The 18947-nt window shown below is 41.5% G+C and overlaps 1 protein-coding gene across 1 annotated transcript in view; it reads left to right on the top strand.

Moving 5' to 3' along the window:
• The window catches only part of NUDT3 (nudix hydrolase 3), a 119952-nt gene extending 101290 nt beyond the window's left edge, over positions 1-18662 (top strand). Inside the window, exons 3-5 of the mRNA NM_001252389.1 lie at positions 9145-9189; positions 14880-14964; positions 18120-18662. Of these exons, the coding sequence (NP_001239318.1) occupies positions 9145-9189; positions 14880-14964; positions 18120-18298 (309 nt within the window). The 3' untranslated portion in view covers positions 18299-18662. The remainder of the gene's footprint in view (positions 1-9144; positions 9190-14879; positions 14965-18119) is intronic.
• The last annotated feature ends 285 nt before the right edge of the window (positions 18663-18947 follow it).

The raw sequence follows: 18947 nt of genomic DNA, 5'->3' as shown, positions 1-18947 counted from the left end.
TACACTAAATTATCCCAAGAATACAAGTCTTAGAAAATGTTTACATAATTTACTTCATTAAGAGATTAAAATTATCATCTCAGTAAATAAGGAAAAATTATTTATTAAAGTTCAGTATCCAGGGTAGAGCATGAGACTCTTGATCATGATGTGATTCATGGGTTGTGAGTTTGAGCCCCCATGTTGGAGGTATATTGTACTTAAAATTTTTAAATCTTAAAAAAAAAAAAAAATTAATCTTTAAAAAAAATAGATGATAGGTAAATATCTTTAAAAAGAAAATAAAATTCAGTATCTGTTCATCTTGAAAGTTATTAGGAAGCTAAAAATAAAAATTCCTTAACCTGATAGTGTATCTGGTAAAACTTACAGTGAGCATCATATTTTTTAAATCTTCTAGGTATTTCTAACAGGAAAAAGGCAGTTATGTTTGCTATCATGCTACCATTTAATATTAAGCTGGGGGGGTCCTAAAAAATAAACTGGGGGTCCTAAACAGACAAACAAACAAACAAACTGGGGTCCTAGCCACTGCAATAAGACAAAAATAAGTACAAATTATAAATATTCAAAAGGAAGAAACAAAATTGTCATTATTTGCAGATGATTCAATTACTAACAAAAAAACCCAAGGAGGGGATCCCTGGGTGGCTCAGCGGTTTAGGCCTGCCTTTGGCCCAGGGCGCGATCCTGGAGACCCGGGATTGAATCCCACGTCGGGCTCCCGGTGCATGGAGCCTGCTTCTCCCTCTGCCTGTGTCTCTGCCTCTCTCTCTCTCTCTCTCTCTCTCTCTCTCTCTGTGTGTGTGTGTGACTATCATAAATAAATAAGAATTAAAAAAAAAAAAAAGGAACACAACAGAAACTGGTAGAACTAGTAAAAGCACTTAGAAAGGTTGCAAACATAAGATTAATATGTAGAAACCATGGGGCGCCTGGGTGGCTCAGTCGGTTAAGCGTCTGACTTCAGCTTAGATCATGATCTTGGGGTTCCAGGATTGAGGCCCATGTTGGACTCCCTAATCAATGGGAAGTCTGCTTCTCCCTCTCCCTCTGCCTCTGTCCCCACTTGTGCTGTCTCTCAAATAAATAAAATGGTTTTTAAAAATATGCAGAAACCAGCAGTTTCTTTAAAAGCAGTAATGGATTAGAAAATACATAACCTTTTAAGATCTAGACCATTCAGGGACGCCTGGGTGGCTCAGTGGTTGAGCGTCTGCCTTTAGCTCAGGGCATGATCCTGGGGTGCCAGGATTAAGTCCCAAGTCCCACATCGGGCTCCCTGCATGGAGCCTGCTTTTCCCTCTGCCTGTGTCTCTGCTTCTCTTGTGTCTCTCATGAATAAGAGAAAGTACAAGGCCTCTTGAGGCCCTCCTAGTCTTGGAAAGGTATACCATCCTTCTGCATTCTGTTGGCCAAAGTAAGTCACTAGGCCAGCCTCATAAAGAAGTGGGTAAATAGATGTCTTGATAGGAAGAGCTATAAAATCACATTTCAAAAGACATGGATACAGGAAGAGGTAGAGAACTGTAGTCATTTCTGCCTTTGAAGTATGCATAGAAGAACTTGAGAATATGTGGGGAAATTGAAGCTTTTATCCTGTGATTCAGAAATTTAATCTTAAACTTGTACACATTGTAGGTTGTAACAAGGATATCTGCAAGAGAAGTTTTGGGTTTTGTTATTGTTTTTTGCAGTGTTTTTTAATAATAGCAGAACTAAATGTCTACAAGTAAATGGATTAATTGTGGTAAATAAATTCCTAAAGTAGGGTGGCCCGGGTGGCTCAGCGGTTTAGCGCCTGCCTTCAGCTCAGGTTGTGATCCTGGGAACCCGGCACTGAGTCCTGTGTTGAACTCCCCGCATGGAGCCTGCTTCTCCCTCTGCCTGTATCTCTGCCTGTCTTTCTCTCTCTGTCTCTCATGAATAAATAAATAAAATTTAAAAAATAATAATAAATAAATAAGTTCCTAAAGTAGAATTCTGTTCAACAAATAAAATGAATTAATTTGAACTACATGTTGCAATATATCTTAAATTTAGAAGCATGATATTGAGAGGACAGGGTTTCAGAAGGTATAATCCTTTTTTTTAATCAAATAGAGAAACATTTAGAAAATACTATTTACCATGAATAGTGGGTAGATAACTAAGTAGTACAGGTATAAAGCCATGCAAGAGAATGATAAACACCAAATTTGGTTGAGTAGTTAGTTAGTTCTGGCAGAGCTGGGGAATACACAAGGGTCTTCAGTAGTATGAGTAGTTTTATTTCTTTTTTTAAAATGCATAGTCTTTAATTAATTGATTAGCTAATTAATTAAAATAAAAATTAAACATATTTTTTAAAAAATACACAGGGGTTGCCTGGATGACTCAGTTGGTTAAGCATCTCTTCTGCTCGGGTCATGACTTGAGTCCTGGGGTTGAGCCCCATTTCGGGCTCCCTGCTCAGTGAGGAGCCCGCTTCTCCCTCTGCCCTGTCCTCTCCCCTTGTGCTCACTTGCTCTCTTTCTCTCTTAAGTAAATGAATAAAATATTTTTTAAAAATAAATAATAAAAAAATATACAAAATGGTACATTACTATTTGACAGAGCTGGCTGGTTACTACTTGAATGTTTATTTTCTTTACTTTTTTGAAATTTGAAAGATTTCATTTAAAAAAAAAAAACTGGGCAGCCCCGGTGGCTTAGCAGTTTAGCGCTGCCTTCAGCCCAGGCATGATCCTGGGGACCCGAGATCGAGTCCCACGTCGGGCTCCTGGCATGGAGCCTGCTGCTCCTTCTGCGTGTGTCTCTGCCTGTGTCTCTGCCTCTCTTCTCTCTCTCTTTCTGTGTCTCTAATAAATAAATAAAATCTTAAAAAAAAAAAAAAAAAAAAACTCTGGGATGGGATTTCACTGGACTTAACTACAATTACTTCCCAAATCTCCTTTCATCTGTCTTCACTGTGACTCTTTCCTGCTGTTACTTAAGTTTGTCCGGTACCAGAAAGGTATGTGAATTGAAGACCACATATTTTTATTCCTGGCTTTCCTCATAAGATACTTGCATGAGAGTTGCTCCCCTGAGCTCCTTTGGGGTCTGGGCTTATTGCTTTAATAGAGCAAGCTTTAATACTACAGTTCCCTTGGATGTTCAGAATTTTTGTTTTGGGATATTCGTCTTCCTATGAGAGCTACCTTTTTTTTTTTTTTTTTTTTTTGAGAGCTACCATTTAAATCAAAGGAAGTAGCAGGAAGTATTCTGATACAGTACCAGAATACCTGACTAAAAGGGGCTTCAACCGTACCAGTTATTTTTTTTCACGTAGGAAGTCCAGAGGTTTGGGGATCCCTGAGTGGCTCAGCGGTTTAGCCCCTGCCTTTGGCCCAGGGCGTGATCCTGGGGACCCGGGATCGAGTCCCACGTCGGGATCCCTGCATGGAGCCTGCTTCTCCCTCTGCCTGTGTCTCTGCGCGCCTCTCTCTATATATATCATGAATAAATAAATAAAATCTTAAAAAAAAAAAAAAGAAGAAGAAGTCCAGAGGTTGGACATTTACCACATTGCTTCAACAGCTCAGCCACCAGGACTTCCATTCAGCTTCTCAGTGATTCTCTTGCCCTTCCCCTTACGATCACAAGGTGACTGTAGCAGCTCCAAGTTTCAGGTCCCCACTTGACAAGCAAGGTGTAGGATTTCTTTTTATCATGGTGGGAAATCTTTCCCATAAGCCCACAAGAGACACCATCTCAGAAGCCATTGATCCAGAACTGGGTCACAGCACACCCGAATCTGTCACTGCAGAGGGGAACAGAATTCCCAGTGCCATTCCTGGTGTGCCATAGCTCTTACCTGAACAGAATCCAGATCTTCCTGGTAGCAAAGTGGAAGGAGGAATACCTGTGGGCTAGGCATCCATCGTGTCTACCAAAATGTCTACCTTAGAGTAAAAAATAAGTTTTAGAAGGTGATGACACATTTTGTACCCATCCAAACTAAAACAAAGCCAGGGTTCTTTGTGGCAGCAGATCATTTTAGGGGCATTCTCAAAGACCCATCCATATTAGTGCCTTTGCCCAAGTCTCGTGTACATAGTGTGAGAGCTTTTTACAAGAGGAAAGGATGGGATCACTGAAGTCTCAGTGACTGCTACTTCCAATCTCAGCAAAACACCCCAAAGGAAAAAAAAAAAAAAGACATTTGTGGAGAGATTTTTCTTTTATAAAGTAGACAGTTGCTCAAATTATTTTTGTTAACTAGTCCACACGTGCTAGAATTGGTGTATATTACACCTTGAAGTTCAAGGAAGCACTCACCTGCATATTGTTGAATAATGAAGTGCAATAGATCCTCTATTTAGAATTCTTACCACTACCTAAGATGAGCTTTTAAATTAAGACTCCACCAGATTAGGGGTTTTGAATATATAGATTGAAATTGTAACTGCTTTTATGTGATTTGGAGAAGAACAGGTCATACCAGCACCCTGACTAGACCAAACTTAAATATACCCTGAATCAAATCTTATCCCCAAACTGAGCCAGCTGTCTGATGTGACCCTGACACCTACCTCGACCCACATGCAAGAATCATGTGAAAGATAAAAATAACTCTCTGCTGTTGCTTGTGGCAGCAGTTGAGAGGGAGCTAGCTCAAAGCTAATTGGACTGTGGGGAAGCATGAAAATGTAAAATGGTTGCAGTGAACTCTGTCTTAGAGGACATTTACCTCTGAGGATTCTTCCTCTTGATCACTATGCCTTTAAAGAACTGAAATCCTCTTGCTTCCTAAAGAGGCACCTCCTCCTAAGAAAACTGCTAAATCTCAATTTAGCAACTGGTAAATATAAGAATATTTCTTTGCTTTTCACAATAGAATCATTGGCAGGATCACCTTAGATAGAATTCTGCAAAGTAGATCCCATAAGTATTGATATAAAACTTGAAATGTTGAAGGATGCCTGGGTGGTTCAGTGGTTAAGCGTCTGCCAGTGGCTTAGGTCGTGATCCCGGGGTCCTGGGATCAAATTCTGCATCAGGCTCCCTGCAGGGAGCCTGCTTCTCCCTCTGTCTGTGTTTCTGCCTCTCTCTCCCTGTATCTCTCCTGAATAAATAAATAAAATCTTTTTTAAAAAAATTGAAACTTTGAGACAAAGCTATTGTTAATTTCTACAACTTATTTTTTTCTATTGAAGATTAATTAGAAGTGAAAATATATGCTACTGAAATTCTTTGTACAGATGGCAATGTTATGTAATTTACACTAGACTTTATAAGAATATCTGTTTTATAAAGAAAATGATTTTATGCTTTCTTCCAACTGCCTCTGTTACAGTAAATCATAGATATATGTTGGTATTGAATGCAGAAAACACCATTATTAGACAAAAGTTTAATAAAATTATATTGAGGGGGATCCCTGGGTGGCTCAGCGGTTTGGCGCCTGCCTTCGGTCCAGGGCGTGATCCTGGAGTCCCAGGATCAAGTCCCACGTCAGGCTTCCTGCATGGAGCCTGCTTCTCCCTCTACCTGTGTCTCTGCCTCTCTCTCTCTCTCTCTCTCTCTCTCTCTGTGTCGTGAATAAATAAATAAAATAAAATAAAATAATAATAATAAAATAAAATTATATTGAGCTGTCATATTATGTTAATTGCACCCTTAAAAATTGGAGATAGGGGATCCCTGGGTGGCGCAGCGGTTTGGCGCCTGCCTTTGGCCCAGGGCGCGATCCTGGAGACCCGGGATCGAGTCCCACGTCGGGCTCCCTGCATGGAGCCTGCTTCTCCCTCTACCTGTGTCTCTGCCTCTCTCTCTCTCTCTGTGACTATCATGAATAAATAAATAAAATCTTTAAAAAAAAAAAATTGGAGATTGAGGTGCCTGGGTGGCTCAGGTTGTTAAGTGTCCAACTCTTGACTTGGGCTCCAGTCATGATTCTCAGGGTCATGAGATGGAGCCCCGCATCAGGCTCTGAATTCAGCTTGTAGTCTGCTTGTCCTTTGTCCCTCTCTCTCTGCTCCTCCACCCACCCTTCTACTTCCCTGTGTGTGCACACTCTCTCTCAAATATTTTTTTAAAAAGCTGGGGATCATTTTCTTTTCTAAACTTTTGGGTTCTTTAAGAAAAAAATTGAACAGTTAGAACTGTAAAAGAGAACTCTTTCTTTACTTTGCAGAAGTGAAATGTGAATGATGGCCTCTATGAATCTCCTTACTTCCCTCCCCTCGCAACCAATCTGACAGCTCTGCTCATAGGCTCTGTCAGTGGGGACCACAGGCAGGAGCACAGATACCACATCTCAAAAGAGTTGATCTGAGTGTTCAGGCTGCCTATGATTGGGGTACAAAATTGGTTTTCTAGTCTAAGCTGGCCTGCCAGCTCCCACTTGTTCAGGCAGCTACATTGGTTAATTCACAAAGTACAATCTAACTAGTCTTAGCTAGCCATGGAGTGCAATTATCTCTAAAAATGTAGAGAATCAGTTTAGGGCACCTGGCTGGCTCAGTCAGTGGAGCAAGTGGTTCTTGTTCTTGGGATCAAGAGTTTTTGCCCCACATTGGGTGTAGAGAGATAACTTTTAAAAAATTCAAAAAAATTATTTAATATAGAGAATTATTTTAAGGAAAGGTCAACATTTCCATTTGAGTAGACCCAAAAGCCACATGGGGAAAGAATGGATGGGAAATGAACAGGCATGTTGGCAAGAGAAAGGAAAAGAATTCTTTGATAGATGATTAGAAAAAAATTTTTTCGGGATCCCTGGGTGGCGCAGCGGTTTAGCGCCTGCCTTTGGCCCAGGGCGCGATCCTGGAGACCCGGGATCGAATCCCACGTCGGGCTCCCGGTGTATGGAGCCTGCTTCTCCCTCTGCCTGTGTCTCTGCCTCTTCTCTCTCTCTCTGTGTGACTATCATAAATAAATAAAAAAAATTTAAAAAAAAAAAAAAAAAAAAAAAAAAAAAAAAGAAAAAAATTTTTTCAAAATATAGCTCACCTAGGAGTCTAGGCCTATAAATTTGCTCTTATTTTAAATATCTCTAAAGAGGGGATCCCTGGGTGGCTCAGCGGTTTGGCGTCTGCCTTTGGCCCAGGGCGCGATCCTGGAGTCCCGGGATCGAGTTCTACGTCAGGCTCCCGGTGTGGAGCCTGCTTCTCCCTCTGCCTGTGTCTCTGCCTCTCTCTCTCTCTCTCTCTCCCTATGTCTATCATGAATAAATTTTTAAAAAATCTAAATATCTCTAAAGAGCTTTTAGAGTACTTTTTTTTTTTTAATTTTGCTCATTCTCTACAAACTTTTTTTTTTTTTTAAGATTTTATTTATTAGAGAGGAAGTGAGAGAGCATGAGCTGGAGGAGAGACAGACTCTCCGCTGAGCAGGGACCCTGATGCAGGTCTGGATCCCAGGACCTTGGGATCATGAGCTGAGCTGAAGGCAGACACTTAACCGACTACTAAGCCACCCAGGTGCCCCCATTCTGTACAAACTTAATGAGTACCTACTGTCTTTAGAAGGTATTTTTGCCTTAATTTTTAGTTTATTATACAAATAACATGGCAGTGGTAATAGAAAACAAGTTACAGCATTTCCCAGGCATTTCCAGGGATTCATCCTTCCCTTACCTCTCCCCACTTCTAGCAGAGACAGATACAAAATATAAAAGCTAAAAAGACATAGCTTAGTTCAAAAGCAAGATGGGTACCATCTCCATAGATCAGAAACAGGGTTAGAACTGCTGAATGTCATTGGAAACCTGCAGCCTGCCCAGCCTTGAGTGGCTAGTGTTCAGACCCCTTGGAGTAGGGGGAGCCCAGGTTCCCGGTGGAAAGGACACCAGGAGCTGAGACTTTTAGAAAGATAGGGGCCTAGGTAGGGAGAGGACATAGATGCGGTGTGCAGTAAAAGATGGAGCCAAACCATACCATGGCTCTGCCTGCAATATTCGCTGCATCACCTTGGAGCAGGAGTCCTAAATGGTCACTTTAAGAGCAGTCTTTGAAGAGCTTGGTGGAAGAAGCCTCACAAGTAAGCCCTTTACCAGTTGGAACATGAGTTTACTTTTCAGATGAAGCGAATTTTATAGCCTGGTCTGACAAAGAACTTAAATATGTTTAGGATGTTCAAAAGTAAATTAAGGAATAACTTTTTAATTTAAAAAACAAAGGCAACTGGGTGGCTCAGTTGGTTAAGTATCTGCCTTCGGCTCAGGTCATGATCCCGGGGTCCTGAAATTGAGCCCTGCATTGGGCTCCCTGTTAAGCAGGAGCCTGCTTCTCCCTCTGCCTGTTTACTCATACTTGTTCTTTCTCTTAAATAAAGAAATAAAATCTTTTTAAAGTAAATAAAAGATTGTAAAAATCATGGAAACAAATGCCTACATAATGGAAATGGGATATCTAAAGAACAGGTAGAAATGAAAAATAATCAAATATCAAATGACTAGAGGTGGAATAACCTTAGTTTTCATACAGCTGAAAAGAAAATTAATCAATTGGAATAAACTGAGAAATTCGCATGATGCATCAGAAAGATCCAAAAAAATTACCAAAGGGCCGATGGGAGATACAGAGTATATGCATAAAGGCCTAAGCATTGTATGATCCCATCCCCCTCTCTCTGTCCATCGCATCATTTGTGCATCTCTGTCACTAGCAGAATCACCTGGTTTATTTGCTTGCTGACTTAAGCCTTCCTGAGCTGCTTCTATAAGATGCTGAGCTCTGTTGTGGGCATACTGTATACAGACAGCCAAGAACAAGTCAGATGAGGATCTTGTTCTTGTGGATCTTGTATTCTAGCCTATTCATCACTATACCTCTGACATTTATCAGGCAGTCGGTGTATTTATTGAATGAATGAATGAATGAATGAATGAATGAATGAAGTTAACACCTCAGAATATCTTCTTTGTGGCTTCATGGCCTTGATTATCTGTTATGTTTGGGCAGCTTTGCAGTGGGGAGAGAGATGGGGAGGAGATGAGAGGAATCCTTCCTCCTCAGAGCACACCCTGCTGTCACTGGTCTGTGATACTCGAGAAATACTGGTGTGACCTCCAGAGACCTGGATTCCACCTAAGGTGCTCCTCTTGGGCTTTGATTCAGAATAAGACCAGCAATGTAAACAATATTAATGTGTTGATTTTTCTTCTTTACTTTTCAGGCTGGAGTAAAAGGGACATTGGGAAGATTAGTTGGAATTTTTGAGGTAAGTCTTAAAATCTTTGGTGCATTTGGTATCATATAAGTCACCATGCTATGTATACATGTATATCTTTGTCTCAGTCCATTTGGCTGCTATAACAAAACTGAGTGGCTTAGAAACAATAGAAATGGATTTCTAGTTCTAGAGGCTAAGAAGTCCAAGATCAAGGCACCAGCAGTTTCAGCGTCTGGTGAGGACCCACTTCCTGGTTCATAGTTAAAGATTTCTCCTGCTGTCCAAAAGTAGGGTGTTCGTATGAAATCTTTTTAAGTTGAAATGGGAGAAAGTGAAGAAGCAATTAATTTATATGGAAAATGTTTTTTAGCATTTCCATAAACCAAAAAATAACCTCTCTCAGGTTTTTCTGGTACCTCAGGATACATCTTGTTAACAGATGCATAAAATAAATCATAAAATAAATCAAGGTAAAGCACAGATGTTCACAGCCACAGTTCAGAGCTTTGGCTGCTTGATGAGGAAGTGCTGAGTGTAGTTCCCAGGGAAGGAGTTCAGTCCTGCCACTCTTGCTGCTCCAGGTGTGCACTGCCTCTTTAATGGCTCACTGCAACATAAATGCTGAATGCTGGTTTTGTCTTCCACCTTTTTTTAAATAAAAGCAAAATCCTTTTCGGATTTCTTTCAGTTACCAAAAACAGGTACTAATGTAGATCTTTCGTTAAAGTGAAGTGGCTTACCTAGAACTTTGGAAAAGCAGGGGATACCTGTAGCTGTTTCTTTCTGTGTTCTCACACGGCAAAAGGGGGATGGTTGCTCACTGGGGTCTCTTTTATCAGGTCACCAGTCCTGTCCTGTTCATGAGAATCAGCCCTTATCACCTAATCACTTGCCAGAGGCCCCATCTCTTAATACTGTCCCATTAGGAATTAGGATTTCAACATCTGCATTGTGGGGAGCATAAATATTCAGTCCACTGCAGTCCTAATCTAGGATAGACACCATCACTAAGGTTTCCAAACAAAGCAGCACCAGCAGAGGATAGCTTACTTTCTTTTTTAAAATCCCATAGTCCCTGGCAGCCGGGTGGCTCAGGGGTTTAGCACCGCCTTCAGCCCAGGTAGAGACCCAGGATCGAGTCCCACGTCGGACTCCCTGTGTGGAGCCTGCTTCTCCCTCTGCCTGTGTCTCTGCCCCTCTCTCTCTCTCTCTCTCTCTCTGTCTCTCTCTGTGTCTCTCATGAATAAATAAAATCTTTAAAAAAAAGAATAAAAAAAGCAAATCAAATGTTTCTTTGATTTTTGTCAGTGCATGTGAAACATATTTATATTATATTGTAGTCTGTGAAGTGTATACATACACTTAAGTGTCTGTATTAATGTATATGCCATAATTTAAAAGTACTGGGATCCCTGGGTGGCGCAGCGGTTTAGTGCCTGCCTTTGGCCCAGGGCGCAATCCTGGAGACCCGGGATCAAATCCCACGTCGGGCTCCCCGTGCATGGAGCCTGCTTCTCCCTCTGCCTATGTCTCTGCCTCTCTCTCTCTCTGTGTGTGACTATCATAAATAAATAAAAATTAAAAAAAAAGAAAAAGAAATAAATTTTAAAAAGTACTTTATTGCTAAAAAATGTTAACTGTCATGAGCTTTCAGATGTTATTTTTTTGCTGGTGGAGGATATTGCCTCCATGTTAATGGCTACTTGACTGATCAGGGTCATGGCTGCTGAGAATTAGGGTGGCTGTGGCAATTTCTTTTTTTTTTTTTTTTTTTTAAAGATTTTATTTATTTATTCATGATAGTCACAGAGAGAGAGAGAGAGGCAGAGACACAGGCAGAGGGAGAAGCAGGCTCCATGCACCGGGAGCCCGATGTGGGATTCGATCCCGGGTCTCCAGGATCGCGCCCCGGGCCAAAGGCAGGCGCCAAACCTCTGCGCCACCCAGGGGATCCCCTGTGGCAATTTCTTAAAATAAGTTTGCTGCCTCAATTGACTCTGTTTCATGAACAATTCTTCTGTAGTAGATGAAGCTATTTGATAGCATTTTACCCACAGTCAAACGTCTTTTAAAATTGGGACTCTGGGACCACCTGGGTGGCTCAGTAGTTGAGCATCTGTCTTTGGCTCAGGACAAGATCCCAGTCCCAGGATCAGGACCTGCGTCGGGCTCCCCGCATGGAGCCTGCTTCTTGCTCTGCCTGTGTCTCTGCTTCTCTCTGTGTGTGTCTCATGAATAAATAAATGAAATCTTTTAGAAAAACAACAACAACAAAAAAAATTGGGACTCAGTTCTCAAACCCAGCTGCTGCTTTATCAATTACATTTGTGGAATATTCTAAATCTTCTGTTGTCACTTCAATAATCATCATAGCATCTTCACCAGGGGTAGATTCCATCTCAAGAAACTACTTTCTATGCTCATCCATAAGAAGCAGATCCTCATCTCTTCAGGTTTGATCATGAGATTGCAGCAGCAGTTCAGTCCCATCTTCAGGCTAGACTTCTCTTACTTTCTTTTCTTTCTTTCTTTCTTTTTTTTTTTTTGAGAGCAAGATAGTGAGCAGGGGGGCAGATGGAGAGAATTTTAAGCAGACTCAGTGCTAAGCACAGAGCTGGATGGGGGGCTCAATCTCATGACACTGAGATAATGACATGAATCAAGTCTTGAATCCCTCAAAGTCCCTCATGAGAGTTGGGTCAACTTCTTCCAAACTCCTGTTTGTATTGATATTTTTTACTTTTTTCCATGAATCACCACTGTTTTTAATGGCATTTGGAGTGGTGAATCCTTTCTAGAAGGTTTCCAGTTTGCTTTGCCCAGATCCATCAGAGGAATCACAATCTATGGTAGCTGTAGTCTTATGAAATATATTTCTTAAATAATCAGACTTGCAAGTTGAAATGACTCCATGATCCATAGTCTGTGAAATGGATGTTGTGTTAGCAAGCATGAAAATATGAATTTCATTGTCCCTCTTCATCAGACCTCCTAGGTGACCAGGTAGACTGTCAATGAGCAGTAATATTTTGAAAGAAATCTTTTTCTGAGCAGGAGGTCTCAAAAGTAGGCTTTAAATATTCAGTAAACCATGTTGGAAACAGATGTGCTATTATCCAGACTTTGTTCCATTTATAGAGCACAAGCAGAGTCAATTTAGCATAATTCTTGAGGACACTAGGACTTTCATTGAGCATTGGCTTCAACTTTAAATCACCAGCTGCCTCTAACCAGAGAGTCACTGTCCTTTGAAGCTTTGAAGCCAGGCACTGACCTTTCTGTGAAAGTCTTAGGTGGCACTTTTTTCCAATATAAGGTTCTTTTGTCTACACTGAAAATCTGTTGTTTAATGTAGCCACTTCATGGATTATTTGAGCTGAATCTTCTGGAAGCTACAGCTTCTCCACCAGCACTTGCCACTTCCCCTTGAACTTTTGTGTTACAGAGATGGCTTCTTTCCTTAAGCCTCATAAACCAACCTCTGTTAGCTTCAGACTTTTCTCTTGCAGCGTCCTCACCTCTTGCAGCCTTCACAGAATTGATGAGAATGAGGGCCTTGCTCTGGACCAGCCTTTGCCTTAGGGGAATGTTGTGGCTGGTTTGATCTTCTATCCAGACCACTCAGACTATCTCTATATCAGCAGTGAGCCTGTTTCGCTTTCTTGTCATGCATGTGTTCACTGGAGTAGAACTTTTAATTTCCTTCAAGAACTCTTCCTTTGCATTTTCGTCTTGGCTAACTGGCACAAGCAGCCTAGCTTTCAGCCTATCTTGGCTTTCAGCATGCTTTCCTCGCTAAGCTTAATTATTGCTAGCAAAAAAAAAAAAAAAAAAAAAAATCATTGCTAGCTTTTGATTTAAAGTAGAGTAGGAGGGATCCCTGGGTGGCGCAGCGGTTTGGCGCCTGCCTTTGGCCCAGGGTGTGATCCTGGAGACCCGGGATCGAGTCCCACGTCGGGCTCCCGGTGCATGGAGCCTGCTTCTCCCTCTGCCTGTGTCTCTGCCTCTCTCTCTCTCTGTGTGTGTGTGTGTGACTATCATAAATAAATAAAAATTTGAAGAAAAAAAAAATAAAGTAGAGTAGGAGACATGCAACTAACTCTTCCTCTCACTTGAACATTTAGAGGCCACTGTAGGGTTATTAAGTGGTCTAATCCTTTTTTAATAATTTTTTTAAGATTTTATTTATTTGGGACACCTGGGTGGCTCAGTAGTTGAGCAGCTACCTTTGGCTCAGGTCGTGATCCTGGGGTCCTAGGATCGAGTCCTACATCAGGCTCCCTAAGGGAGCCTGCTTCTCCCTCTGCCTATGTTTCTGCCTCTCTCTCTCTCTCTCTCTCTCTCTCTCACTCTCTGTGCCTCTCGTGAATAAATAAATAAAATCTTAAAAAAAAAAGATTTATTTATTTGAGAGTGCACAAGCAGGGGAGAGGAAGAGAGAGCTGGAGAAGCACACTTCCCACTTAGCAGGGAGCCCCATGCTCAGGGCAGGGCTCCATCCTAGGACCCTGAGACCATGCCCTGAGCCAAAGGCAGATGCTTAGCTGACTGGGCCACTCAGGCACCCCTAATTGACCTAATCTTAATTTTGTTGTCTCTCAGTGAATAGGGAGAATGACAGGGAGAGATGGGTCAGTGGAATTTATTTGTTAATTTCACTGTCTTATATAGGTGTCGTTTGTGGCACTGGGAAACAGTTATATTAGTAACATCAAGGGCAGCCCCAGTGGCGCAGTGCTTTAGCGCCGCCTGCAGCCCAGGGCGTGATTCTGGAGACCCAGGATCGAGTCCCGCATCGGGCTCCCTGCATGGGGCCTGCTTCTCTCTCTGCCTGTGTCTCTGCCTGCACCTCTCTCTCTCTCTCTCTCTCTCTCTCTCTCTCTCTCTCGGAATGAATAAATAAATAAATCTTAAAAAAAAGTAACATCAAAAATGATTGATCACAGATCACCGTAACAAATATAATAATGACAGAGTTTGAAATACTGTGAGAATTATCAAAATGACAGACACGAAGTAAACAAATGCTGTTGAGAAGATTGCACCAGTAGATTTGCTTGACACAGCACTGCCACGGACCTTTAATTTACAGCAAAGGCGGTGGCTATGAAGCACAAACAAGATATCCCTGGATGGTTTATCCCATCCCCACCTCTCTTCCTCTTCTCCCAAGATTTGAGGAGGGGAGATGAAGTGTAGAGAAGATTGAAGGAAAAAGAAGATCAAGTAACTATCTTGAAAGGCGGAAGAAACAACGAAGTGAAGTAGGCTGGGATAGAAGTTTGGAGGAAAGTGGAAGGTAGTGAGAAATGGGGAAATAAAGATGAGCAAGGTTAGTAGGGGAGATGCATGAGATAATGAGCTTGCTTGCATTACTGGAACACCCACCCACCCACAGCCTCCTCTCTTTCTTGTGTTTTAGCGAGTTACATTTACTGGGTGCCTTTTTCTTGAGTGGTCGCAAACTTCCTTCTCACAGCCTTCCTGTGAGGGGAAAGAAAAAAGAGATTAAAGCTTGGGCTTTAGAAGGCCAGCCAAAGAGCGCAACCTGAAATGCAAGTGCAGCATGTTTCAGATAGGTCATCTGGTGCTCTTCCCTGTGTGACTATAAGACGACTCAGAGTAAATGGAATGCCTGTGTCTGAGCTCTCTGGACATATGGCTAAAAGTGTGTTTCACTTAAGTAATCTCAGCTCTCTAAGGGAAAGCTCTTCCTCTGTCCTCTCTTTGCCCTTCAGAACCAGGAGAGGAAGCACAGAACGTATGTCTATGTGCTCATTGTCACAGAAGTGCTGGAAGACTGGGAAGATTCAGTTAACATTGGTAAGTTGTCCCCAGATAGCCTCCACAATGCTCCTCACCACAGGGCCCTTGCCACACAATAGGTCATGACCCAGAACCAGAAATGAGCCAGATAAAAGAAGTCATAGAAGGACATGTTTAATGAAAGAAGCATGTCCATTTTGAACTTAATGAAAATTAGTGTTTTGCAGTGTCCTAAAGGAAGCTGAAGGTGGGTACATGGTCAACAAATAGAAACGTGTCGTGTAAAAATAAAAACAGTTGTTTCCCAAGTCAAATTGGACCCTCCTCAGCAGATACTGACCATCTTCCACCATGCTAGGGCTGCTGCTGGCCACAAAACCCCAGCTGAGAGCAGGATCTTGGTTGTTCCTTGTCAGGCGTTTATTCATATTGTTGGAGAAAGCTGCTGACCTGGTGGGGTGAGCTGTTCTCTCCAGAGCCCTTTCGTAGATACAGAGTAGTGGGAGCAGTTTCCAGTTCAGCCGTGTTCCCCTTCGTGTGCCCCTCCCTTTCTCCTAAGGAGCCACTCTCTTTGCTCTCTCAGATTACTACGGAGTGTGTGTCTTTAGAACTAAAAACCTCAATGATTTCATGTTTAATCTTTTACCTCTGTAGGAAAGTATATTCTAGAAAAGTTTAATATTAATTTAAAAACTGGTTATGAATTGGCAAATGGGATAAAATCCATTTGCTAAAACCTTTTCCTTTATTGTGTGTATGTGCTTTGCCACCATGCCCCTCACACTGCTGATCTGGGCATTTTGTGGCCCTTCAGCTTTTAACAGCTTTGTATCTGGTAAGAATGCAATATGCTTAAGTAAACAAATTCAGAGGGGTTTATTAAAAATAGACTCCTTGACAGCTAGTGCTAAAACTTAAAAAGGAGACAGAGATGAATGTGGCATGGCCCTGTCCTCAGAGCACTCTGTCAGGCGGGAGTCACACACTTGTGATATGAATTTTCAAGGTACCATTGCTCTATTAATATCCAGCAAGCCTTTCACCTTATACTACTTCCAAGAATTGAAATATTGAAATAATCTAAAATATGGAGAATAAGCCTATGAGCCTTCCTGCAGATGAGCCCTTTTCAGGTAGAAATTGGGTCTCAAACATTTGATGCCTCAGTGAAGGATAAGTGTTCTGGAGTACATTCATCTGATGGACTGTTACACAACTGTTAAACATGTACTTATGAAAACTGATCTACCATGGCAAAGTGCTTATGAGTCAGTGTTGGTGAATGAAGAAAGCAGGGTACAGACATATATATATACACATACACACACACACACATATGTATATATACACACTAATTAAAGCTACATGAAAATAAATTTGAAATGAAAATTTAAAAAGTTCTCAGTTTCACCTAAAGAATTGGCAATGACAAAAGAAAAGGTAGCAGTGCTGGCAGGTGTGGTAAAAATGACATTCCAGCACACACAAGCAGGACTGTGCATTGGGATGGCCTCTCTGGAAAACAGTTTGGCATTATATAACACGAGGCCTTCCGAGTTCAGTGTTTTATTCCTAATATCTCAGTTCTAGGCATCTTCTGGGAGGTTAAAAGAAAGAAAAAACAGGGACGCCTTGGTGGCTCAGCAGTTGAGAGTCTGCCTTCGACTCAGGACATGATCCTGGAGTTCTAGGTTCAAGTCCCACATTGGGCTCCTGCATGGAGCCTGCTTCTCTTCCCTCTGCCTATGTCTCTGCCTCTTTCTAGTGTCTCATGAATAAATAAATAAAATCTTTAGAAAAAAAGAAAAGAAAGAAAAAGCACATAAAGCTTTTTTATTTTATTTTTTTTAAGAGAGTGTGTGTATGCTGGGGGAGTGGGAGGATGGGGGAGGGAAAGGGGGAGAGAGAATCCTAAGCAGGCCCCATCTGCCCAGTGCATAGCCCCATCTCACAATCCTGAGATCAGGACCTGAGCCAGAATCAAGATTCAGATGCTCAACTGACTGATCCATCCAGGCGCCCCTCATATTTTTTATAACTTAGAAGAGCACTTAAGAAACAGTGTGAAATAGAAAGAAGGAATAATAATAATAAGCAGACTCATAGCATGTACTATGGGCCACATATGGTTCAAATGTCTTACATATTAATTAATCCTCACAACAGACTTGTGAGATAGATACTATTTATTATCTCTATAGATGAGGAAGGTGGGGCACAGCTCAGTACCTAGTTCAGTAACTTGCCCCAAACTGACCAATATGATTGGAGCCCAGGATATTAGCTCCAGTGTCCAGGATTCTAACCACAACACTCTTATTAGAGCTTCTCGGGATTTAAAGCATCTGAAAGCATGATCCCAGTTATAGCTGTTCAGTGCAGTGTTTTTTTCAAATGTGATGAAAGAAAAAGGCACAGAGCTATTGAGAGTAGTCATTTCTGGTTTCTAATGTTGTGTTAATCATATTCTTTACACTTTCTTCCATTTTCCCAGTATTAAGCAATGATCTTTTATTATAAGAGAAAAAAATAAAGGATCTTAAACACGAAAAGGAAAGAAAACAGACTGAAAGGGCACTTGGGTGGCTCAGTGGTTGAGCATCTGCCTTCGGCTCAGGGCATGATCACCAGTTCCAGGGATTGAGTCCCGAGTCCGGCTCCCCACATGGAGCTTGCTTCTCCCTCTGCCTGTGTCTCTGAGTCTCTCTATGTCTCTCATGGATAAATAAATAAAATCTTTAAAAATATAAAATAAAATAAAATAAAATAAAATAAATAAAATAAAATAAAATAAATAAAATAAAATAAGTAACTGATTATAAAGCAGCCATCCTAGTAATTCTAGAAGCTCACTCTTGTGTTGATTTATGCAGAAGATGGGGGGTGCTGGCTGGGCTTCAGGTGTTGCCATACAAGCCGGGCAAGGCTCAGAGGCGCAGGAACTCAAGAGGAAACCAGGAGCAGTGGTTCTCCCTGGAGGGCAGATTTCACACAGTTCACTTCTCAGATGTCTTCCTTTCTTGGGCATTGGCAGCTGTATGGTATTTGAAACATATACTCTTGTGAGGAAAAATACCTTTATGATGCACGGTTTTAAAGTCTTGATGATGTTGCCTTCTTGTTTTCATCGACACTTTCTCCCAAGTTGTAAGATTAGAATCATGCCACTGCTTCCCTTTTGCCCTCATTTCTTTTTCTCTCTGCCCCCACAGGAAGGAAGAGGGAATGGTTTAAAATAGAAGATGCCATAAAAGTGCTGCAGTATCACAAACCAGTGCAGGCGTCGTATTTTGAAACATTGAGGCAAGGCTACTCAGCCAACAATGGCACCCCGGTCGTGGCCACCACGTACTCGGTTTCTTCCCAGAGCTCCATGCCAGGCATCAGATGACTGAAGACTTCGCGTAAGAGGAATGGAAATTGGAACTAGACTGGAGTGCAGATCTTCCCTCCCTTGCTCTTTTCACCTCTCCTCACAGGCCTCCTCTCCAAATAAGGCATGATGGGCAGCAGAGAAAGGGGTTCTTGATGGTGTTGCTGTTTGGTGTTAAGTGGGCTTTTTCTTCTCTTTTTATGGAGGGGGTGGGGGGTGGGTATGTAATTTGTAAGTACTTTTGTGCATGATTGCTCCCTTCCTTTTCACACCCCTACAATTGTCTAAAGAGACAAACAGCCTTCCCTCTGGCTTGGATTCTGAAGTGTTCCTGTTTGTCTCACCCCAGCCCTGGCCAGACATTTTTTCTTTGATTTTTAATTTTTTTTATTAAAAGATACCAATATGAGATGAAACCTTTCAAGAATTTGTCCTGTAATGCTCTATTGAGTCCAGTAGGTTGGTCACTTCCACCATAGGATACATTTATCTACACATTATATACTGGGCATATAATATGTAAATAAATGACTTTTAGAAGAGGAATTTAGCTGTTTAATTTTTCAAGGTTTTGTTTTTTAAATTCGGGTGTTTCTAAAATGGAGAGCCTCACAGTTAACTTCCCTTTTTGTTTTTGATGCTAGTGTTTAGGTAAGCTTTCCTGTCC

This window comes from Canis lupus, chromosome 12 (genome assembly GCF_011100685.1).
Source record: "Canis lupus familiaris isolate Mischka breed German Shepherd chromosome 12, alternate assembly UU_Cfam_GSD_1.0, whole genome shotgun sequence".
NCBI lineage: Eukaryota > Metazoa > Chordata > Mammalia > Carnivora > Canidae > Canis > Canis lupus.
The sequence above is the reverse complement of the archived record's forward strand: the minus strand, read 5'-3'. Positions and strand labels throughout refer to the sequence as shown.